This window comes from Apodemus sylvaticus, chromosome 1, assembly GCF_947179515.1.
Source record: "Apodemus sylvaticus chromosome 1, mApoSyl1.1, whole genome shotgun sequence".
In the NCBI taxonomy this organism is placed as follows: domain Eukaryota; kingdom Metazoa; phylum Chordata; class Mammalia; order Rodentia; family Muridae; genus Apodemus; species Apodemus sylvaticus.
This window is the reverse complement of record NC_067472.1, coordinates 132,154,824-132,180,528: the sequence shown is the minus strand read 5'-3', so window position 1 is coordinate 132,180,528 and position 25,705 is coordinate 132,154,824. Positions and strand designations below refer to the sequence as shown.

Here is a 25,705-nt window from a genome sequence, read left to right as displayed (position 1 = left end):
ACAAACTTAGAAATGAAAAGGGAGATATAACAACGGAAACTGAGGAAATCCAAAAAATCATCAGATCCTACTACAAGAGCCTATACTCAACACAACTGGAGAATCTGGAGGAAATGGACAATTTCCTTGACAGATACCAAATACCAAAATTAAATCAGGACCAACTAGACCATCTAAACAGTCCCATAATGCCTAAAGAAATAGAAGGAGTCATAGAAAGTCTTCCAACCAAAAAAAGCACAGGACCAGATGGCTTCAGTGCAGAATTCTACCAGACCTTCAAAGAAGAGTTAACACCAATACTCTTCAAACTATTCCACAAAATAGAAACAGAAGGAACACTACCCAATTCCTTCTACGAAGCCACAATTACGCTGATACCAAAGCCACACAAAGATCCAACAAAGAAAGAGAACTTCAGACCAATTTCCCTTATGAACATCGATGCAAAAATACTCAATAAAATTCTTGCCAACCGAATCCAAGAACACATCAAAACGATCATCCACCATGATCAAGTAGGCTTTATCCCGGGAATGCAGGGTTGGTTCAATATACGGAAATCCATCAATACAATCCACTACATAAACAAACTCAAAGAACAAAACCACATGGTCATTTCATTGGATGCTGAAAAAGCATTTGACAAAATTCAGCATCCCTTCATGCTTAAAGTCTTGGAGAGAACAGGAATTCAAGGCCCATACCTAAACATAGTAAAAGCAATATACAGCAAACCGGTAGCCAGCATCAAACTAAATGGAGAGAAACTTGAAGCAATCCCACTGAAATCAGGGACCAGACAAGGCTGCCCCCTTTCTCCTTATCTTTTCAATATTGTACTTGAGGTACTAGCTCGGGCAATTCGACAACATAAGGAGGTCAAAGGGATACAAATTGGAAAGGAAGAAGTCAAACTATCATTATTTGCAGACGACATGATCGTCTACCTAAGTGACCCAAAGAACTCCACTAGAGAGCTCCTACAGCTGATAAACAACTTCAGCAAAGTGGCAGGTTATAAAGTCAACTCAAGCAAATCAGTGGCCTTCCTATACTCAAAGGATAAGCAGGCTGAGAAAGAAATTAGGGAAATGACCCCCTTCACAATAGCCACAAACAGTATAAAGTATCTTGGGGTGACTCTTACCAAACATGTGAAAGATCTGTATGACAAGAACTTCAAGACTCTGAAGAAGGAAATGGAAGAAGACCTCAAAAAATGGGAAAACCTCCCATGCTCATGGATCGGTAGAATCAATATAGTTAAAATGGCCATTTTGCCTAAAGCACTATACAGATTCAATGCAATACCCATCAAAATCCCAACTCAATTCTTCACAGAGTTAGAAAGAGCAATTATCAAATTCATCTGGAACAACAAAAAACCCAGGATAGCTAAAACTATTCTCAGCAACAAAAGGAAATCTGGGGGAATCAGTATCCCTGACCTCAAGCAATACTACAGAGCAATAGTGTTAAAAACTGCATGGTATTGGTACAGTGACAGGCAGGAGGATCAATGGAACAGGATTGAAGATCCAGAAATGAACCCACACACCTATGGCCACTTGATCCTCGACAAAGAGGCTGAAAACATCCAATGGAAAAAAGATAGCCTTTTCAACAAATGGTGCTGGTTCAACTGGAGGTCAGCATGCAGAAGAATGCGAATTGATCCATCCTTGTCTCCTTGTACTAAGCTCAAATCCAAATGGATCAAGGACCTCCACATAAAGCCAGACACTCTGAAGCTAATAGAAAAGAAATTGGGGAAGACCCTTGAGGACATCGGTACAGGGAGAAAGTTTCTGAACAGAACACCAATAGCGTATGCTCTAAGAGCAAGAATTGACAAATGGGACCTCATAAAATTACAAAGTTTCTGTAAGGCAAAGGACACCATCAAGAGGACAAATCGGCAACCAACAAATTGGGAAAAGATCTTCACCAATCCTACATCAGATAGAGGGCTAATATCCAATATATATAAAGAACTCAAGAAGTTAGACTCCAGAAAACCAAACAACCCTATTAAAAAATGGGGTACAGAGTTAAACAAAGAATTCTCACCTGAAGAACTTCGGATGGCGGAGAAGCATCTTAAAAAATGCTCAACTTCATTAGTCATTAGGGAAATGCAAATCAAAACAACCCTAAGATTTCATCTTACACCAGTCAGAATGGCTAAGATTAAAAATTCAGGAGACAGCAGGTGTTGGAGAGGGTGTGGAGAAAGAGGAACACTCCTCCACTGCTGGTGGGATTGCAAATTGGTACAACCACTCTGGAAATCAGTCTGGCGGTTCCTCCGAAAACTGGGCACCTTACTTCCAGAAGATCCTGCTATACCACTCCTGGGCATATACCCAGAAGACTCCCCACCATGTAATAAGGATACATGTTCTACTATGTTCATAGCAGCCCTATTTGTAATTGCCAGATGCTGGAAAGAACTCAGGTATCCCTCAACAGAAGAGTGGATGCAAAAAATGTGGTATATCTACACAATGGAGTACTATTCAGCCATTAGAAACAATGAATTCATGAAATTCTTAGGCAAATGGATGGAGCTAGAGAATATCATACTAAGTGAGGTAACCCAGACTCAAAAGGTGAATCATGGTATGCACTCACTAATAAGTGGATATTAACCTAGAAAGCTGGAATACCCAAAACATAATCCACACATCAAATGAGGTACAAGAAGAAAGGAGGAGTGACCCCTGGTTCTGGAAAGACTCAGTGAAACAGTATTCGGCAAAACCAGAACGGGGAAGTGGGAAGGGGTGGGTGGGAGGACAGGGGAAGAGAAGGGGGCTTGCGGGACTTTCGGGGAGTGGGGTGGCTAGAAGAGGGGAAATCATTTGAAATGTAAATAAATTATATCGAATAATAAAAAAAAATGTTAAAAAAAAAAAAAGGCAAAGGGAAGTTCCTTCAGAACTAACTCTGAGCTTTATATTCCTGTAAGAGTGGTTAGTATAATACTGATTCTACCATAGTCATTTAGCAACCCGCTGTAAAAGTTTATTTTGCATTTATATGCTTACTTATAGACTTTGCACATTATACATATATATAGACATATTATGTATAGGATTAAAGTTGCACATTAATATATAACTTTCTTTATGAACAATTTAAGGTAATTGAAGTTTTTTACCTTAAGTGCTAAATTGGAGTCACCTTTCCAAGTAGAAAAAGACTCTTCTGTATTGGGGAGCCCGTGGCAAATCCCAGCCTATTCATTTCTTCTTACTTATTAGATTTTTACTTCTGGTGCTGGGAATTCTCACAAACCTTTGGCATCCACTACACTGCTGCTGCCTGCAGACTTGGAAGAAGTTTTAAACCATCTCTCCTTTGCAGAGCCTCTGCATATGACAGACCTGGTATGGTGGGGCTCATTCGCCGTAGAGCTGCATCCCAGATCTCTGTATCAGACAGTAGCCATCCTCTGTCTGTTTCCCTGGTGTCTGTTACGAACCAAATCAGCCAGGGTTTTACAATTTATAATGATTGATGATGATTCCTACAAGTAGCCTTTGACAGCACCTGGATAGAGTTGGGTATATGAGTGTGTTTCTTCTTCTTTTCCATTCCACAGAGAAATGGAAAAGCTCCATGCTGGGCACAGGCTTTGATTTAGCCTTGATACCATATGCTCATGGTTTTTCTTTTCTCCCACCATTCAGGATCCATCTCAATTTTCAAGTCTGGGTTCTTCTTTTTCCTGAAATTGACAATCAGTTGAAGCCAGCTGTTGCACATTTTTCTTGGTCACCTGGCTTGTGTGTGTGTGTGTGTGTGTGTGTGTTTGTGTGTCTGTCGGTTTGTCTGCATGTCTGTCTGTTTATGTGCCTGTGTGTGCACTTATGGATAGTATGTTTTTCTAGTCTTCTATTTCCTCTCAAGCGAGGCAGGGGGCTAAAGGGGTGGGAATTCACCAGATGGCATTCTGGGTGTCTGTACTCATGGCAATGTGTTTAATTCCTGTAAAGGACCTCCTGTTTTATCCAACTGTTATTTAACTTATTTCTATTTTCACTTTATCCTTAGTTATAATACCCTTGCTTCTGTCTGCTGGTTTAGCTTGGGTTTCTGTTTGTTTTGCAGGTTATCCTTTCATGTTGACACAGGCTTCTTCCTGATGTTTATGAGATTACTGTTTTACCCTTCTATTCTATTTGAGTCACTTTCTCATGAAACTGCCCTAGTGCCCCTCTTCAAACTTCCAGATCACTCTTGCCCCTTTCTTACCTTTATTTTTTACATTTATTTATTTTTATGTTTATGAGTATTTTGATCGAGTGTATGTATGTATGTATGTATGCATGTGCACCATGTGTGTGCCTGGTGCCTTCAGTGATCAGAAGAGGTGTCAGATCCCTTGGAACTGGAATTATGGATGGTTGTAAGACACTCTGGGTGTGGGAAGAACATCTGAGTCCTCTGCAAGAGCAGCAAGTGCTCTTAACTGATGAGTCCTTAACTCCCCAGCTTTTGTCTTACTTTTAAAAAATACCATTCATAACATTCGAGAGTCTGAAGTTCGTTCACTTTACAAAAACACTACTGTTTATTATTTCTTTAACCATATTCTCCAAGACTATAAACTCTTTGAATACAGTAATTGTTTTGTCAATTTGTTACTGTATGTAGTTGATGCTCAGTAAACACTTATGAAAACAAATGGCATATTCAAGACCTGCCCCAATGACATTCTGTCTTTATCTCCATGACTACCACTGAATATCTAAATCTTAAGTGTCAACATGTAGTGTGATTGTTCCATACAGAGCTGAGTCAATCAGCAAACTTAGCTGAACGTGTTTGTTTTGTAGTTATGTGTTGACCCCAGGATCTTGCTTCTGTTTTCTGACTATAAACTGTATCCCATACCTTAAAGATAAAGAAGTTACACTGAATAATATTTTGAACACCTAGAAGTATGTTGGAAGTATAAGAAAAATTGATAACTAGCTTTACAGTGAGGGAGAAGGAGGCTTGAACCTCAGTGTGCTGCCTGTTAACTAGCTGCTGGGCCTTGGGTGGCCTGTTTATCCTACACTGAATAATTTCATTATCTGTCATTCCCATGAAGTTCCAAAGCAATGTACACTGATAAATATAGGGCTTGTAGCATTTGACACTTATAGAGGCACCCTAAATAGTGGTGACAATTACTAAGAAGACTTTCCCAATGGTTCTTAAAATTTATTTCAACCTGAAGAAGTGACTTGTATTGTTACAACGCTGTGGCTTTTTTGTAAATGCTTGGCAAGAAGATACTTACACATTTGACAACAGTTTAGCCTTAGCCTTTGCTGAAGAGAGTTGGAGCATCCCCGGTGTCTCAAATCATGACTGGAGTGCCCTGCTTTGAAGAATGGGTGGAACAAAAGTTGTTCCTCTTTGTTTTGGGGTGTCACTATAGTTCTTCGGATCAATTTGTTCATTGGAAAAAAGTTTCCCAATGACCCATTCATTGATAGGAACACAAAGAAAGTTAGATGGAAGATGTTTCTTTCAGTTCTACTTTCCATTTCGTAGGACAGAGCACTCAGCACCCAAACCATATGACATGGTGATAAGGAATGGCCAAATTAAGGGTGGGACAAACTTAAGGGAAAAATGTTTTCCCTGTCCCTTCATAGAATCAGAGGGTCTGCCAGAATGGTAGCTTCTAGATGTCCACATACAGGGGAGGGAGCATAATATTCCCAAAGCCACAAAGTGTTGCTCCAGTTCATTTGCTATGGGCTTGGTTTCTTCAGGTAACTGAGCTTTCTTACTTGTTTAAGCCTGTAGCCGCCAGCAGCCACATGTAAACCGGTTTACCTGTTGAGAGAATTTTGGGGTTATAGGGAAGAGGGGCGAAAAGGAAGTGCGGCTAAGACAATGTTCACTGATCAAAGCCGTAAACTTTAATGGCGCCAGACCTTTTAACAGTTTGGGCAAACCCTTCCCCCCAGACTCTAGGCTGAGTTCCCGTGGAAGTTGTCTAGCTTCTCTTGGAGGTCCTCGTCTTGACTGCTCCGGCAACTGGGTGGGCCACCTGCTTAATTCAGGAATTCCTAGACCTGGAGGAACAATGAACTTAACCTTTACTTCGAGCGCTCCACCCTGGGTGGAGAAGGATCCTGGCTAACTGGGAGAAGTTAACCTTGACCAAAGTCAAACTCTGACCAAGTGCAAGACTGCCCCAATATGGCTCTGTACATGTCCTCCCTTTTTTTATTAATTAGAACACGAGGAGGTAGAAAACAAGTGGATAAATATCCTTCATAAGAAGGCGGGCCTTAACCAGGAGGGGAAGCATTGACCGTAATTCCTCTTAAATATTGTATAACGTCTTTTTCAGAGGAGGGGTAATAGGCTCTCTTATTATTTTAAGGACAGCCTCTCGACGTTAACCCCTATGCAATTAGGTGTACTTCTTGGGGACTCAGAAGCAGAAATTCACCTCCCCATGTAGTGCTTTGCCTCGCACGTCTCGCTGGTACCCATGCTTGTTCATAAACAAACACACATAGATCTGAGTTCTATGTGGCTCCCTCTTTGGAGATCCACTTGTGTAAGTTTTGAAGCCAGGGGGGTCTGCAAGTGTCTTTAACAGACATGCAATCTCTCCATCTAGGTGAGCCTGGGTGGAGACAGCCAGTCTGCTTAACAGACAAGGTCAAGAGTTAAAGGTGGAATAGGATTAACTTGTCCCAGAAGTATCCAATTCAGTTGTAAATTAACAACTTTAAGGACCCAAAGCTTGGCCTCTGAGGTGGGAGAGGTAGCCTTGTGTATCAAGAGATATGCTGTTACTTCTCAGGAAAAGTGGAGACTATATGTCAAATTAACACAGCTGGCTGAAGATTGTTAGCCATCTTCAAAATTGGAATCTTTAATAATGGAATTATTTCTAGACCAGTCTATGGTTGAGTCAGCTGAACACAATAAGGAGAAGAGTCATTTTAACTCTTCTTTAGATTAATTTTTCCTAAGCTAGCTTAACAGTCTCTATGTTTTGTCCCACAAAGTCTAAAAGCTTGAAGCTAGGCAATTTATCTAACCTGGGACATTTGACAATTGAGGTAAGTCAAGAACATATACCCAATATAGCTCTTATGTTACCATGGTCTGGGCATTCAGCAAGCACAGTCAGCATATCTTCTGTAGCATTCTGTGGAAAAAACAGAGGACATGCCTTCTCCCCCAATATTAAATCAGGATCATGGCATATGTTAGTAAGTGAATTCCTTCATTTCACCTAGACATCAATATGCCTAATTACAAGATGTCATATACATTTAGCAAGGAGTTTCTTGGCATCTAAATTTTAAAATTTTCTTAAAAACATGTAAGCATAATTTAAATTATATGTACAGGGACACGATTTCCCCTCTCTTCTCTCTACCAAGAAGATATTGTTTTATTAATTTAAGTTGGAACACAAAGTATAACCCATAACATAGGCAATAACTATGTAATTATATAAAATAAACATAGCATTTTTAGTTGTTTTTTCTGTTAGAGCAGTTGTAACTAGACAGTCTAAAAATGAATCATTAGTCACATGTACATATTTTTTAATCTTCTAAATTAGAAATGAGTATCATTTATCTGTAATAACTAAGTCCTCTAGGATTAACACCATTACGTGGTAGAGGTAGAAATTGAGGACATAAAGAACAAATCTTTACACTTTGATGTGCACAAAATATAAAATTATTTTAAATACCTAAAGGACAGTCATTTAGAGAACATATCCTTTGTTCTTAGAATTTTGAATCACATTTGCATAAACTGTAGAAATTAAGAATTAGCAGTATTAAAAATGGACCAATTTTAAGCAATTATAAACCATGAGCTATATATATATCTACTATTATTAAAAGCTTGACTTTTAACATCTTAAAAATAGCTGCTATAGCACCCAATTTAGGTATCTGTGTTGAAGCAGGGAGAAACTTAAAGGAATAAACATGTGATCTGATAGTACAAATTATCTTTTGGATAACAATTATTAATTTTGTCTAAAAATGTTTGTCATGTAATAGATCAACCATTAATAATAAATTTGATTGTTGCTTGAAGCAAGGAACAAATGTTTCCTACCTTGAAAACAGAGGTTTAAGACCTTCTGTGGCAAGCTTAAAATGAGGTAAATAAGATAAAGCCAATTAATATATCCTATCAACTTTTGAAAGCCATTTACCTAAAAATTCTAAAAGTCTATAGGAGCAAGGACCTGTAACAAACATTCTATGAACATTATACACTGAAAATTTTAAGATCTTAACTTCTAGTATTGAAACAGAGACAAAACACATTTTTTTTTTATCCGCCCTAGGATCCACCTTTAGTCCTTGGCAAGGACTAGATCTGAGCCTTTTAACTAAGACCAGACCCAAACCTGCTAGGACGTTTTCAGGATTAAACAAAAGAAACCTGTAATTCCATGGTCAAAGGAACCTACTTGATATCAAATACATTTCCACAGAGATCTCCTTTTTAATCTTGGAGGGTTAAATTTTGCTCTTACCATTGTAGCCTATAAACTTGTGGAAAAGTGGCAATGGGCCTCTAAAACCCATAGCTGCATCACTCTCAAAATTATCATAATTACAAAATGTTAACAATTATGAGGCTGCAAACTGAAAACTGTAGCCAATGACACACTGATTTTTATTGTAACTCAATGTTTTCTTGTAATATTAGAGCACAATTGTAATTTTGGAAGCAAATCCCAATTTTAAACAATCTATTTTCTTTAAAATCAATGGCAAACACATATTTACAGCACAAGGTTTGTCTGTCAGTTCTTATGTTCAAGTGTATAACAGTGTAACTTATTAAAGAGACAATATTTTAAATCTTAATCTTCATTAAGTCCAATCTCCAGGCCAAGATTCACATGAAACACCATGCCAATTTAGGAGCGTCTCAAAGGCCTGTATTTCCTGGATTGCGTCATGCCACGTGTTGTTCAAAATGGCGACTACCCTAAACTACCAGCCTTAACCTAACTTTTGTTAATAACATTATACCTTTTAAATCATGTCCAGTGACTTAAGCCAATACTCTATAGTCAAGACATGTAAAATATACCTTTAAATCCAATTATAAACAAGAGCAAAGCATGAGTGGCGTTAGGCCACATGTAGTTAGTTAAGATAGCTCTAACACTGAATCACCAGTTTTAAACTAACCTTTTCTTAATAACACTATACCTATTACATAATACCCAGTTAATTTATAACTCTTAAGTCAAGAAATGTAAAGCCTTATACCATTAAAACCAATTAGAAACAAGTATAAAGCGACTACATGAATTTCACAAGCCAAACCAAAGTCTTTAAATCAATCTCCACACAAACTGTGGCTGGCTCAAGAGGTTGCCAGCAGATGAAATCCTTACCAATTTTTCTTTTTAACATGAAACAGTCATTCACACAAAGACACAGAGAGGACATAAACATACACATAGACAGTCGGTGCACCGGGACAAACACGGAAAGATACACAGAAAGTTAAGCGTGCTTGTTAAGCAATTGTATCTATTTTTCTCTTTAAACAGCTCTTAGAAGCTGTGGAGATATGCCTATTTTTAAAAACCCCTTTCTTTTCGCCGAAATCAGCTCTTACGAGCTTTGGGCAAATGCCTACCAAATTCCTTCCCCATATTTCCCTATCTTTTCAACCCAAGCAGCCACTGTGCCGGATCCACACAGTTTGCTTGAAAAACCGTATCCTTCCTACACTCACAACAATAGACACGAATTCACTAGCGCTAGTTTTGACCTCTATGTTGCTTACCTTGTGGATACTACTTCTTACCACCTTTTCTGCGAAGCTTCGCTGGATAGGGCTACCTCAGGAAATTCTCTCGTACCAGGTCTTCCCACGTTCAGGTGCCAATTATGTAGCCGCCAGCAGCCACATGTAAACCGGGTTACCTGTTGAGAGAATTTTGGGGTTATAGGGAAGAGGGGCGAAAAGGAAGTGCGGCTAAGACAATGTTCACTGATCAAAGCCGTAAACTTTAATGGCGCCAGACCTTTTAACAGTTTGGGCAAACCCTTCCCCCCAGACTCTAGGCTGAGTTCCGGTGGAAGTTGTCTAGCTTCTCTTGGAGGTCCTCGTCTTGACTGCTCCGGCAGCTGGGTGGGTCACCTGCTTAATTCAGGAATTCCTAGACCTAGAAGAACAATGAACTTAACCTTTACTTCGAGCGCTCCACCCTGGGTGGAGAAGGATCCTGGCTAACTGGGAGAAGTTAACCTTGACCAAAGTCAAACTCTGACCAAGTGCAAGACTGCCCCAATATGGCTCTGTACATAAGCCCCCATGCCTTATATTTGACTTCTGCTGCTTTTGAAGCAGGGCCTCACTATGTCACTTAGTCTACCCTAGAGCTCGTGGTCATCCTATCTCAGCCTCTCAAGTGTGGTCATTTCAAGGCTCTGCTATCACACCCAACTGAGTGCTGCTTTTCGTTGGCATAGGCATTGGCTGACTAAAGTAGTAGTCTCATTTCTGCTGAGCAGAATTGTTTTTCATGTTGTCCTGAAACAGGTTAGAAGAGTCTTGCTTAGACAGTAGACCACTACTGCACACTTGCAAGTGACTAGACCCCAAACAAAGAGCTTCTTGGTCACATTCCAGGAGCCTCTAGAATAGTATTTTCTGTTACTCATTAGTTCATTCTAGATATTTTTTCTTATTTAAATCTTACATTGGCATAAAACCACAAAGAACATCTTTACTACTGGTTTTTTTAAAGGCAAAGCACTTGTAACACAATCCTTATAAACACACACACACACACACACACACACACACACACACACACACACACACACACACACATAAACCAACAGGTATTGAGATAAAAGTTTCTTGGATCACTAATATATTACATTCTGCTCCAATATATTTTATTACAAATCTAGTAAAGTTAAAAACCTATAACACTGATTTTTAAAACCTATCACATGTCACAGATTAAAGTTTGAAAAAGCTCCGGACCTAGGCAATTTAGGAATTTTTATTTTCGAAGCCAAATATGCTCCCCTGTTCCCTGCCAAGTACCCACTGCCATTCTTGACAGCACATTCTCTCTTCTCTCTAGTAGTCTCCTTTCTTTGGTGACCATGACGTGTATGTGTGTGTGTGTGTGTGTGTGAATCCTTTGCTTTGTTTTTGTTGACTTTTCTTGAAGGTACTATCTGTTCCTATGGTTACAAACTATTGTTGCTATTATAGAAATTACTAAACAAATATTTCCATGTTTGAGTGCCCTCCAACATTGTAGGTGGATGCCTGAAGCAGTATTCTGACCAGTTTCAGGCAGTTTTCACATAGTTTCTCTTAAATTCAGCATGTCCTAAATGAAAGCCATTATTTTCTGTAAAGATATAGCTTCCCTTCTTAGTCAGTTAGTGGCTTTCTTGTGCTTAGATTTATCTAGCCTAAGTGTTTCAGGTTGTCACCCAGTTCCTCTCTTTTTTTTTCTTTTCTACTCTATAACTACATTTTCTGAATAATAATGACCATCTCAATTTTCCATCACTGACATGATACACAAGAATTAAAAACAACTGAGTGATGTCTCGTTGTGTAAAAACTTGAATTTGAATTCTTTAGACCACCAGACTTTGGCCTTAACTATGGTCTCTATCATCTCCCTTAGTGTGCTCTTCATCATAAATGTTCATTCCCAAATTACGCTCTTCAGAGTCACTGGTAAGTCCTGGTAACTCAGGACTCAGCTTCAATTTGGCTGTAACCTTGACCATGTCATATAATATTACAATTAGGATCATAATTTTATCTTTTTTTAAAAATTTTTTTATTTGTTGAAAAGGGAAGTAAAGGGAAGTAAAAACACTTTATGACAAAATTAAAGATTTACATGGAAAATATTTCAGATAAACACGTTAAAACTGACAATTTTCCTGGAAAATTAAAGGGTAAAGTGGAAGACATGTAAAACATTGCTAAATTACTTGAAATATGGGAGAGAAACATTTTATGATAGAATTGAAGATTTATGTGGAAAATATTTCTCATAAAATTGTAGAAAAACATGTTAGAATCGAAGAATATCATGGAAATTTTTATATAGATATAATAATGGTAGGCATAAAAGTATTCCTAAGTTGATTGAAAGTGGAATTATAAAAATTTTCTGATAAACTTGAAGATTTACATGGAAAATATTTCTGATAAAATTGAAGAAATATATAGAAAAACAGGTTAAAATTAAAGATTATCATGGAAATTATATAGGTACAATGGTAGGCATAAAGATAATTCTTAGGTGATTGAAGGTGGAATTATAAACATTTTCAGATAACATTTAAGATTTACATGGAAAATATTTCCAGTAAAATTCAAGAAATAAATAGACAAACAGGTTAAAATTGACTATTTCATGGAAAATTTTACATAAAAAATGTAGATATAAAAACTCTTTCTAAATTAATTGAAGGTAGAATTAGAAACATTTGTGATAAAATCAAAGATTTACATTGAAAACATTTCTGATAAAATAGAGGAAATATATAGAAAGACATTAAAATTTCAGATTATCATAAAAAATAATGCAGATAAAATGGTAGACATAAAAACATTACTAAATTAATTAAAAGGGGAATTACAAACATTTTCTGATAAAATTGAAGTTTTACATGAGAAATATTTCTGTTAATCTATGTCTTTTTATTGGGGAGTTGAGTCCATTGTTGTTAAGAGATATTAGGGAATAGTGATTGTTACTTACTGTTATTTTTGATGTTATTTTTATGTTTGTGTGATTATCTTCTTTTGGGTTTGTTGGAAGAAGATTACTTTCTTGCTTTTTCTAGGGTGTAGTTTCCCTTCTTGTGTTGGCATTTTCCATCAATTATCCTTTGTAGGGCAGTATTTGTGGACAGATATTGTGTAAATTTGGTTTTATCATGGAAGATCTTGTTTTCTCCACCTATAATGATTGAGAGTTTTGCTGGATATAGTACCCTGGGCTGGCATTTGTGCTCTCTTAGGGTCTGTATGAGGTCTTCCCAGGATCTTCTAGCTTTTCATGGTCTCTTGTGAGAAGTCTGGTATTATGCTGATAGGTCTGCTTTATAAATTACTTGCCCTTTTTCCCTTACTGCTTTTAACATTCTTTTTTTGTTTAGTGAATTTGGTATTTTGATTATTATGTGCCGGGAGAAGTTTCTGTTCTGGTCCAGTCTGTTTGGAGTTCTGAAGGATTCTTGTATGTTTATGAGCATCTTTTTCTCTAGGTTAAGGAAGTTTTCTTCTATAATTTTGTTGAAGATATTTACTGAGCATTTAAGATGTGAATCCTTGCTCTCCTCTATACCTATAATCCTTAGGTTTGGTCTTTTCATTGTGTCCTGGAATTCCTGGATGTTTTGGGTTACCAGCTTTATGCATTTTGCATTTTCTTTGACTATTGAGTCAATGTTTTCAATGGTATCTTCAGCACATGAGGTTCTTTTTTCTTCTATTTTTTATTAAATTTATTCGATATATTTTTATTTACATTTCAAATGATTTCCCCTTTTCTGGCTCCCCACTCCCTGAAAGTCCCATAAGCCCTCTTCCCTCCCCATATTTCCCCATCCATCCCTTCCCACTTCCCTTTTCTGGTATTCCCCTATACTGCTGCACTGAGTCTTTCCAGAACCAGGGGCCACTCCTCCTTTGCTCTTGGACATCATTTAATATGTGGATTATGTCTTGGGTATTCTAGTTTCTAGGTTAATATCCACTTATCAGTGAGTGCATACCATGATTGATCTTTTGAGACTGGGTTGCCTCACTTAGTATGATATTCTCCAGCTCCATCCATTTGTCCAAGAATTTCATTAATTCATTGTTTCTAATGGCTGAATAGTACTCCATTGTGTAAATATGCCACATTTTTTTTGTATCCATTCCTCTGTTGAGGGACACCTGGGTTCTTTCCAGCTTCTGGCTATTACAAATAGGGCTGCTATGAACATAGTGGAGCATGTGTCCTTATTGCATGCCGGGGAATCCTCTGGGTATATGCCCAGGAGTAGTATAGCAGAGTCCTCTGGAAGTGTCATGGCCAGATTCCTGAGGAACCGCCAGACTAATTTCCAAAGTGGTTGTACCATCTTGCAATCCCACCAGCAGTGGAGGAGTATTCCTTTTTCTCCACATCCTCGCCAACACCTGCTGTCTCCTGAGTTTTTAACCTTAGCCATTCTGACTGGTGTGAGGTGAAATTTCAGGGTTGTTTTGATTTACATTTCCCTAATGACTAATGATGTTGAACATTTCTTTTTTTTAATATTTTTTATTTTCTATATTCTTTGTTTTTTCTTGATATATTTTTTATTTACATTTCAAATGATTTCCCCTTATCTGGGTCCCCACTCCCCGCAAGTCCAATAAGCCCTCTTCCCTCCCCCCCCTCCCCCACCCCCCGTTCCTCCATCTACCCCTTCCCACTTCCCTGTTCTGGAATTCCCTGACACTCTTGCACTGAGTCTTTCCAGCACCAGGGGCCACTCCATTCTTTTTGGACATCATTTAATTTGTGGTTTATGTCTTGGGTATTCAAAGTTTCTAGGCTAATATCCGCTTATCAGTGAGTGCATACCATGATTGATCTTTTGAGACTGGGTTACCTCACTTAGTATGATGTTCTTCAGCTCCATCCATTTGTCTAAGAATTTCATGAATTCATTGTTTCTAATGGCTGAATAGTACTCCATTGTGTATATATACCACATTTTTTTGTATCCATTCCTCCGTTGAAGGACACCTAGATTCTTTCCAGCTTCTGGCTACTACAAAAAGGGTGCTATGAACATAGTGGAGCATGTGTCCTTACTGCATGCTGAAGAATCCTCTGGATATATGCCCAGGAGTGGTATAACAGGGTCCTCAGAAAATGTCATGCCGAGTTTCCTGAGGAACCGCCAGACTGATTTCCAAAGTGGTTGCACCATCTTGCAATCCCACCAGCAGTGGAGGAGTGTTCCTCTTTCTCCACATCCTTGCCAACACCTGCTGTCTCCTGAGTTTTCGACCTTAGTCGTTCTGACTGGTGTGAGGTGAAATCTCAGGGTTGTTTTGATTTGCATTTCCCTAATGATTAATGATATTGAACATTTCTTAAGGTGTTTCTCAGCTCTCTGAAGTTCTTCATGTGAAAATTCTTTGTTTAGCTCCGTACCCCACTTTTTAATGGGGTTATTTGGTTCTCTGGGTTCTACTTTCTTGAGTTCTTTGTATATATTAGATATTAGCCCTCTGTCGGATTTAGGGTTGGTGAAGATCCTTTCCCAATCTGTTGGTTGCTGCTTTGTCCTTTTGACAGTGTCCTTTGCCTTACAGAAACTTTGTAGTTTTATGAGGTCCCATTTGTCAATTCTTGATCTTAGCGCATAAGCTATTGGTGTTCTATTCAGGAACTTTTACCCTGTGCCCATGTCCTCCAGGGTCTTCCCCAGTTTCTTTTCAATTAGTTTCAGTGTGTCAGGTTTTATGTGGAGGTTCTTGATCCGTTTGGAGTTGGGCTTGGTACAAGAATATTAGAATGGATCGATGCACATTCTTCTGCATGCTGACCTCCAATTGAACCAGCACCATTTGTTGAAAAGACTATCTTTTTTCCACTGGATGCTTTCAGCTCCTTTGTCGAAATTCAAGTGACCATAGGTGTGTTGTTTCATTTCTGGGTCTTCAATCCAATTACATTGATCCGCTTGCCTGATATTGTACCAATGCCATGCCATTTTTTATCACTATTGCTCTGTAGTGAAGTTTAAAGTCTGGGATAATGAATCCCCCTGAAGTTCTTTTACTGTTGAGAATAGTTTTAGCTATCCTGGGCTTTTTGTTATTCCAGATGAATTTGAGAATTGCTCTTTCTAGCTCTATGAAGAACTGGGTTGGGATTTTGATGGGGATTGCATTGAATCTGTAGATTGCCTTTGGCAAGATGGCCATTTTAACTATATTAAACCTGCCAATCCACGCACATAGAAGATTTTTCCATTTTCTGAGATCTTCTTCAATATCCTTCTTCAGAGATCTGAAGTTCTTGTCATATAGGTCTTTCACTTGTTTAGTTAGAGTCACCCCAAGATACTTTATGCTGTTTGTAGCTATTGTGAAGGGAGTCATTTCCCTAATTTCTTTCTCAGTCTGCTTATCCTTTGAATATATAAAGGCTACTGATTTGCTTGCATTGATTTTGTAACCAGCCACTTTGCTGAAGTTGTTTATCAGCTGTAGGAGTTCTCTGGTAGAGTTTTTTGGGTCACTTTAGTATACTATAATATCATCTGCAAATAGTGATAGTTTGACTTCTTCCTTTCCAATTTGTATCCCTTTGACCTCCTTATGTTGTCTAATTGTTCTAGCTAGGACTTCAAGAACTATATTGAAAAAATATGGAGAGAGGGGGCAGCCTTGTCTAGTCCCTGATTTTAGTGGGATTGCTTCAAGTTTCTCTCCATTTAGTTTGATGTTGGCTACCGATTTGCTGTATATTGCTTTTACTATGTTTAGATATGGGCCTTGAATTCCTGTCCTTTCCAAGACTTTTAGCATGAAAGGATGCTGAATTTTGTCAAATGCTTTTTCAGCATCTAATGAAATGATCATGTGGTTTTGTTTTCTTTGAGTTTATTTATGTAGTGGATTGCATTGAAGGACCTGACAACTTTTGAAGTTCACCCACCCCGTAGTTCCATCTTAATAAGATATATGTAAGAAAGCTCCACTACCTATCTCCTCCTTTGAGATACAGAGGAAAGGAGTCTAGGGAGAAAGAGATATGGTTGCTGAGGAGCAGCTGTCCCATTTGAAGACATTTGGCCTTACAAATGAAGCCCATACCATAACCACCCAACATCTTAATGCCTTCAAAGTTTGGGCACTGTAAGGTAGGTGAGAAGGCTGAAGAGCCCAAGTACAATTATTCCAGTCTACACAAGCTTTATCAAATCACATCAAGGGGAAAGCATTGGCTGGTGGTTCTCTCCCAACTAGGAAAGATAAACTACAAAAGTACTCAGCTATGGAGGTCAGCATGCAGAAGAATGCAAATTGATCCATTCTTATCTCCATGTACTAAACTTCATTCCAAGTGGATCAAGGATGTCCATGTAAAACCAGACACACTGAAACTAATAGAAGAGAAACTGGGGAAGACTCTAGAGGACATGGGCACGGGGAAAACGTTCCTGAACAGATCACCAATAGCTTATGCTCTAAGATCAAGAATTGACAAATGGGACCTCATAAAATTACAAAGTTTCTGTAAGGCAAAGGGCACTGTTAAAAGAACAAAATGGCAACCATCAAATTAGGAAAGGATATTCACCAACCCTACATCTGATAGTGGGCTAATATCCAATATATACAAGGAACTCAAGAAGTTAGACGCCAGGGAACCAAATAACCCTATTAAAAAATGGGGCACAGAACTAAACAAAGAATTTTCACCTGAAGAAATTCGGATGGCCGAGAGGCACCTTAAGAAGTGCTCAACATCATTAGTCATTAGGGAAATACAAATCAAAACAACCCTGATATTGCACCTTAAGTCAGAATGGGTAAGGTCAAAACTCAGGAGACAGCAGGTGTTGGCAAAGATGTGAAGAAAGAGGAACACTCCTCCACTGTTGGTGGGGCTGTAAGATGGTACAGCCACTTTGGAAATCAGTCTGATGATTCCTCAGAAAACTGGACATGACACTTCGGGAGGACCCCGCTATACCTCTCCTAGGCATATACCCAAAGGATTCCCCGGCATGCAATAAAGACACATGCTCCATTATATTCATAGCAACCTTATTTATAATAGCCAGAAGCTGGAAAGAACCCAGATGCCCCTCAAAGGAGGAATGGATACAGAAAATGTGTTATATTTACACAATGGAATACTACTCAGCAACTAGAAACAATGAATTCACAAAATTTTTAGGCAAATGGTTTGACCTGGAAAATATCATCCTAAGTGAGGTAACCCAGTCACAAAAGAATACACATGGAATGCAATCTCTGAGAAGTGGTTATTAATTAGCCCAGAAGCCCTGAATACCCAAGGCACAAATCACATAACAAATGACTCCCATGAAGAAGTATGGAGAAGGTCCTGATCCTGGAAATGATTGATCAAGCATTGGAGGGGAATATAAGGACAGAGAAAAAAAGGAAGGAGGTGATTGGAGAATGGATGGAGAGAAGAAGGTTTATGGGACACATGGGGAGGGGGGGATCCGGGAAAGGGGAAATCATTTGGAATGTAAACAAAGAATATAGAAAATAAAAATATATATAAAAAAGAAAATGCAAATTAACTTAAATGGATCTTTGTTTTTGTCATTTTTAAAAATAAATCAAAACTTAAGAATAGTTGATTTAGAAATTGTTAAGAAAACCAGGACTGTCTTAATTATTTATGATATAGCAAATTTATGAAAGCAAAAAGATATCCTAAAAAGTCAGTGTTATTATATCATGGCTTAAAAGAACGTACCCCCTTTAAATATACATTCTACTTCTCATATATACATTATTATATATACATACTACACATATACTCGGCATATTGTCTCATATTTTTATGACTGCATTTTCAACTTTATATGTGACAAATAATAATTATATATGTATATATATGCATAAATATGCACAGAAAAAATGGGGGTACAGATCTAAACAAAAAATTTTCACATGAAGAAATTCGGATGGCAGAGAAGCACCTTAAGAAATGCTCAATATCATTAGTCATTAGGGAAATGCAAATCAAAACAACCCTGAGATTTCACCTTACACCGGTCAGAATGGCTAAGGTTAAAAACTCAGGAGACAGCAGGTGTTGGTGAGGATGTGGAGAAAGAGGAACACTCCTCCACTGCTGGTGGGATTGTAAGATGGTACAACTACTCTGGAAATCAGTCTGGTGGTTCCTAAGATAACTGGACATGATACATCCGGAGGACCCTGCTATACCTCTCCTGGGCATATACCCAGAGGATTCCCCAGCATGCAATAAGGACACATGCTCCACTATGTTCATAGCAGCCTTATTATAATAGTCAGAAGCTGTAAAGAATCCAGATATCCCTCAATGGAGGAATGGATACAGAAAATGTTGTATATATACACAATGGAGTACTATTCAGCAAGTAAAAACAATAAATTCATGAATTTTTTAGGCAAATGGTTGGAACTGGAAAATATCATCCTAAGTGAGGTAATGCAATCACAAAAGAATACACATGGAATGCAATCATTGGTAAGTGGATATTAATTACCCCTGAAGCTCTGAATAATGAAGACACAATTAGCATATCAAATGATTCTCATGAAGAAGGAAGAAGAGGGCCCTAATCCTGGACAGACTTGATCCAGCATTGTAGGGGAGTACCAGGACAGAGAAAAGGGAGGGGGAAAGATAGGAGAATGGATGGAGAGAAGAGGACTTATGGGACATGTGGAGGGGGGACTGGGAAAGGGGAAATCTTTTGGATTGTAAACAAAGAATATAGAAAAAAACTAAAAAAAAAAAAAAAAAAGAAGAAGAAAATTGGAGAGAGCATACACTAGAAGCTTAATGGCACAACTGAAAGCCCTGGAACAAAAAGAAGCTAATTCACCCTCGAGGAGAAGACAGGAAATCATTAAACTCAGGACTGAAATCAACCAAGTAGTAACTCAGAGAACCATACAAAGAATCAACAAAACCAGGAGCTGGTTCTTTGAAAAACTAAAAAAGATAGATAAACCCTTAGCCAGATTAACCCAAGGGCACAGAGACAGAATCCAAATTAACAAAATTAGAAATGGAAAGGGAGATATAACAACAGAAACTGAGGAAATTCAAAAAATTATCAGATCCTACTACAAAAGCCTGTACTCAACACAACTGGAGAATCTGGAGGAAATGGACAATTTCCTTGACAGATATCAAATACCCAAATCAAATCAGTATCAAATAGATCATCTAAACAGTCCCATAACCCATAAAGAAATAGAAGGGGTCATAGAAAGCCTTCCAACCAAAAAAAGCAGAGGACCAGATGGTTTTAGTGCAGAATTTTATCAGACCTTCAAAGAAGACTTAACACCAATTCCCTTCAAACTATTCCACCAAATAGAAACAGAACGAACACTACCCAACTTGTTCTATGAAGCCACAATTATGCTGATACCAAAACCACACAAAGATCCAACAAAGAAAGAGAATTTCAGGCCAATATCCCTTATGAATATCGATGCAAAAATACTCAATAAAATCCTTGCCCACCGAATCCATGAACACATCAAAATGATCATCCACCACGATCAAGTAGGCTTCATTCCAGGGATGCAGGGTTGGTTCAATATACAGAAATCCATCAATGCTATCCACTACATAAACACACTCAAAGAAGAAAACCACATGATCATTTCATTAGATGCTGAAAAAGCATTTGACAAAATTCAGCATCCTTTCATGCTAAAAGTTTTGGAAAGAACAGGAATTCAAGGCCCATATCTAAACATAGTAAAAGCAATATACAGCAAACTGGTAGCCAACATCAAACTAAATGGAGAGAAACTTGAAGCAATCCCACTAAAATCAGGAACTAGACAAGGCTGCCCCCTCTCGCCATATCTTTTCAATATAGTTCTTGAAGTATTAGCTAGAGCAATTAGACAACTTAAGGAGGTCAAAGGGATACAAATTGGAAAGGAAGAAGTCAAACTATCACTATTTGCAGATGATATTATAGTATACTAAAGTGACCCAAAAAACTCTACCAGAGAACTCCTACAGCTGATAAACAACTTTAGCAAAGTGGCTGGTTACAAAATCAACTCAAGCAAATCAGTAGCCTTTCTATACTCAAAGGATAAGCAGACTGAGAAAGAAATTAGGGAAATGACCCCCTTCACAATAGCCACAAACAGCATAAAGTATCTTGGGGTGACTCTAACCAAACAAGTGAAAGACCTATATGACAAGAACTTCAGATCTCTGAAGAAGGAGATCAAAAGAAGGCCTCAGAAAGTGGAAAAATCTTCTATGTGCATGGATTGGCAGGATTAATATAGTTAAAATGGCCATCTTGCCAAAAGTAATATACAGATTCAATGCAATCCCTATCAAAATCCCAACTCAATTCTTCATAGACTTAGAAAGAGCAATTCTCAAATTCATCTGGAATAACAAAAAAATCCCGGATAGCTAAAACTATTCTCAACAGTAAGAGTTTCTTTCTTCTATCTCATGTTTTCTGTTGTAGATGCTTGCATCTATGAGTCCTGTATTCTTTCCAAGGTTTTCTATCTCCAGAGATGTCTCACTTTGTGATTTCTTTATTGTTTCTACTTCCACTTTCAGATCCTGGATGGTTTTGTTGAGTTCCTTAACTTGATTGCTTGTGTTTTTCTGTAATTATTTAAGGGATTTTTGTGTTTCTTTTGTAAGGGCTTCTGTCTGTTTACCCCTGATCTCCTGTATTTCTTTAAGGGATTTTTGTGTTTCCTCTTTCAGGGCTTTTACCTGTTGACCGATGTTCTCCTGTATTTCTTTAAGGGAGTTGTTTAAGTCTTTCTTGAAGCCCTCTATCAGCATCATGAGATAGAATTTTAAATCCAACTCTTGCTTTTCCCATGTGTTGGGGTATCTGGGACTTGCTGTGATGGGAGTACTGTGTTCTCATATTGCCATTTGGTCTGGGTTTCTGTCGGTAGGGTTCTTGTGCTTGCCTTTTGCCATCTGGTGCTAGTTGGTATTCTTGTCTTTGGCAGGAATTTATTTCTTCTGTGGGCCTGTAAGCCTGTGTCCTTACTCCTCTGACCTCAAAAGTGAAAGCACTGCTGGGAGATCTCTCTCTCTCCTGGTAGACTATGCACAGAAAACTGTGGTGTTTCCCTGCTCCCTGTTGCAAATGGCAGCAGGAAGACTTCTGTCCTAGCTGCTCCACTGATCTTACGCCCTGTGTGCTCCTAGCTGGGACCCCTCCAGAGATAAGGTGGAAATCTCACCTCTGCACTCCATATTTATTCTTATATCATCATGCTATTCAGTATAATCTAGAGATTATAGCTCTTAACAAACGCTAGGCTGCTGGTAAAGACTCACATTCTGAGCAGCAAGATTCTAAGTTTTCTTTAGCGCATCCTTTCTCCTCACCACTACTCTGTTCTCTGAACCTATTATCTTGTTTCTTGTCCCATGGTGAAAGTGTTCTTTAGATCAGTCAAACCAGGCCACTTGTCTCTGTAGTGACAACAGGGCTAGTGATCTAGAATAGGTTAAGCACCTACTTTGAGTATTCCTTATTTTTGCTGTTTTTCGCACTTTTTCTAACTTTTTTGGCTTTGCTGCATTGCTATGTAATATTCTTTACTGTGTTATGCAACAAGAAGGCATAACCTAATAACAGGAACATGTTAGGTCCAATGCTTTAAGATTTACTAGACTTCAAAAAATGAGCTAAATAAACCTGTGTTCTTTTTAAATTACTCAGTCTTAGGTATTTGTCTTAGTAATAGGAAGTAAATTAAAATCCCTACAGAGGGAAACACTGGCTTAGAAAGAACTGCAACATGGAAGAATGCTGTTTGTTCTTTTTGAGAACATATTAAATATGATTCTAGTAACTTAGGCTTAAGGCAAGCACTGATGTGTTCTCACCACCTCTGAAGCCTAGGGAAATAGGCCAGAGGGCCTAGATTGTCCCTTCTAGGCTACACACACATGTGAGTAGACATGTGCCCCGAACCAGGAGTCCTTTTTTCCTAATGTCATACAGATTTTCTCATCAGACAATTCCTTAACTCAGAGTACTCTTTGCAGTATGCTGCCTGATATTGAGACAGAGCCAGCATCATGAAGAAGACAAATGAATGTGAAAAAGTAAGAGTAGATAAAACAGAAACAAAGTATTTTAGATGTAATTCCTAGCCTCCAGAATTCCTATGATGGCAAAACCCACAGTGCAGAATGAACAGCAGAGATAATCACTCATGTCAGGGAAACCAGCACTGGAAAGTCTCAAGTAAGTGGGTCTAGATTCCACTGAGAGACTCCCCACTAGTCACTCATAGCCATTCTTTTCTCCTTCTAATTAAAGAATTTTGGCTTCTGCAACCCTACTCTTCTAACTCCATAGAGATTGACACAATCCAGATGCCACAGTATATAGGACCCATGGTGTGATGGGACAAAAAAGAATCAGAACTTATGGAAGTAGCCCAGCATCTAGAGGAAAGAGCCTAATGGATTAGGAGAGAAGGAAAGTGTGGAGTTAGAAGACAGAAAAGGTTTTCAAATGGTCCAGCAAGGCTCCTACCCCCTGAACCACCAGCCCAGTATATAGGGATCACATTGATGCATCCTCTAAACCCATTAGTAATGCGCCCCAGTGTGCATGTGAGGATTTGTTAGAATAGGATTCTAACTCATTAGTTGAGGAGTAGCCTGGAGATTTTACATTTCTCTTTGGGTGTCAGTAAATGTGAGGTTTCAGGTAGAGTAGCAAGGCTAATAAAACCACAAGTGGCTTCGTGGCGCCCTATTCTCATTGTTTCATGTAATTTCAATCACATCCCCCAAAGCCTCACATTGAAATACTATGGGCATATGAATGAAGTCCCCAATAAATAAGCTCTGGAGGATACATTTAAAGGATAACACTGGGGCTTTGTGTTTTGTCAGATATCAGGAACAAATTGAAGGGTCATTAAAAACTGGAACAAGAGATGTTTTTTATTCTCCTCTACTTCATTTTGCAGCCAAAGTTGTGAAATTCTTCTGTGGGAGAAAGCAATGTGCTTGGAGAAAAGTCTCCATCCTAAGGAAACAGCTTCTCCTCCCAGTGTACTTGTTCTCCAGTGTGTCTGAGGCCGGAGTGGGTCGGGAAGTTGGCACTAAACTGCTGTGTTCCCTGTGCATTCTCACCCGTCCCTCCCAGTTATCTTTCAGAGTTGCCACATGTTTTCCAGTACAAATCAAGAAACTTAACACTGGCTTGTAAGGGCAGCACCTAAAAAGAAAAAAAAGAAATGGTGTGCAAAGAAGTTGGTGGAAGGTGGGAAGTGATGGGGGAAGGGAGGGTATTTTCAGCAGCAGAGGGGACCTCCGAGACCCATTTGGAAGACAGACACCTCAGTTAATGTGATTTCTACAGTTATGCTTCTTTAATGGTCAAAGGAGATCAATAGAATGCCTTCTATGCATGGTTAGTAATGAATCTGATAGGTGGCAGCAATGAACAAGCTACCTATGGGATCCACGGGCTAACAAAAAAAGACCATTGAACATTGACTCTTCCTTTTTTTTTGTTTTTCTCCCAGGGCAGCCACTGAAGTTCTGGCAGCATTGCTGAAATCCAGTAAGCATCTCTTTAAAAGAGGGGGTTATCTCTTCCCGTTCTTAATTTTATAATAGGTACTCTTTTGTTCTCATGGCTCCATTCTGACCTATGAAGAAATAAAGAAACATGACTCAAGTCTGTGTGCAAAAGAGAATTTGGTGACTGTAGGAAGGAGAGTGAATATATCTCCATATGGACACTTATAATCTGTGATCATTAGTGTTGATTGTCGAGTGGACCGACTCCAGAGTCACCTGAGAGAATGGTCTATTGGCATGCATATGAGGGATTATCATGATTGGGTTCACTCAAGTGGGAAGATCTGGCCAAAGTGGGTGCCACCATTACTGGTAGGGTCCATAGTTTGTTGTTCTCTGCTTCATGGCTGTGTATGTAATCGGGCCTGCTACTTCAAGCTCCTGGTGCCTTAATTTCTCTGCCATGATGAACTATATCTTCAAAGAATGAGCCAAGATAAACATTTTCTCCCTTGGGTTGATTTTTGTCAGAGTATTTTATCACAGTAACAAAAGTAGATAAGACAAAGACAACTGTCCCGACAAGGAAAGTGAGTGGTCTATTGCAGACCCAGGGACTCTTCAATTCTTTTGGACAGAGGAAACAGTCATTAAGCATTACTAGAATAAATCCCAGCCCATGGGACTGTCCAGTGAAACAAAAGTTTAGTATGAGTGGGTAGGAAGATGATGATACTTGCATTTGGTGTTTAACTTAGCTCATGGCTCTCTCTATATGCTTGGGCAGGCAGGGTGTTGGGAATTACTTGGACAATGTAGAGGTTGCCAAGTTTTTTTTTTTTTTTTTATTAAAAAGTTATTTCTTTTCTCAACAATGTGAGTGATTACAAAAGAATAGCTTGGAGGTTCTAAATTATTGTGAGGATTGTTTTTTTTTTTTTTTTTTTTTTTTGCCTCGTGGCCTTAGCCTAATTACATTGGGAGTCGATTTCATGTGTGCAATATAATAGACAGCACGATGCACTTGGGAGTGAAGTCTTGCCTTAATGTTTTTATTCTTCCCCTCCTTACTGCTTCATCTGTTTTAATTTGATACCTTGGAAACCACCTTTTTCAATGGTGATATTTGTTTCTCTATAGGGAGCCTGGGGCCTGTGTGTAATAGGTGAACTTTAATAAAACTTATAAATAAATAAATAAAAATAAGAAACTCTTTCTCCACCACCCATACATCTCTGTCAACCAGAAGCTTGAAGAAAAAGTCAAAGTACATGATGTTTCCTTTTATAGACTGGAGAGGAAAATGAATCTTGAATTCATTTCATTGGTTGGGACCTCATACAGTGTGGAAGTCTG

The 25,705-nt window shown here is 38.5% G+C and overlaps 1 protein-coding gene across 1 annotated transcript in view; it reads left to right on the top strand.

Annotated features, from left to right (window-relative positions):
* The window catches only part of Agbl1 (AGBL carboxypeptidase 1), a 907,135-nt gene that overhangs the window by 59,466 nt on the left and 821,964 nt on the right, over positions 1-25,705 (top strand). Inside the window, exon 6 of the mRNA XM_052186269.1 lies at positions 24,352-24,389. Within this exon, the coding sequence (XP_052042229.1) occupies positions 24,352-24,389 (38 nt within the window). The remainder of the gene's footprint in view (positions 1-24,351; positions 24,390-25,705) is intronic.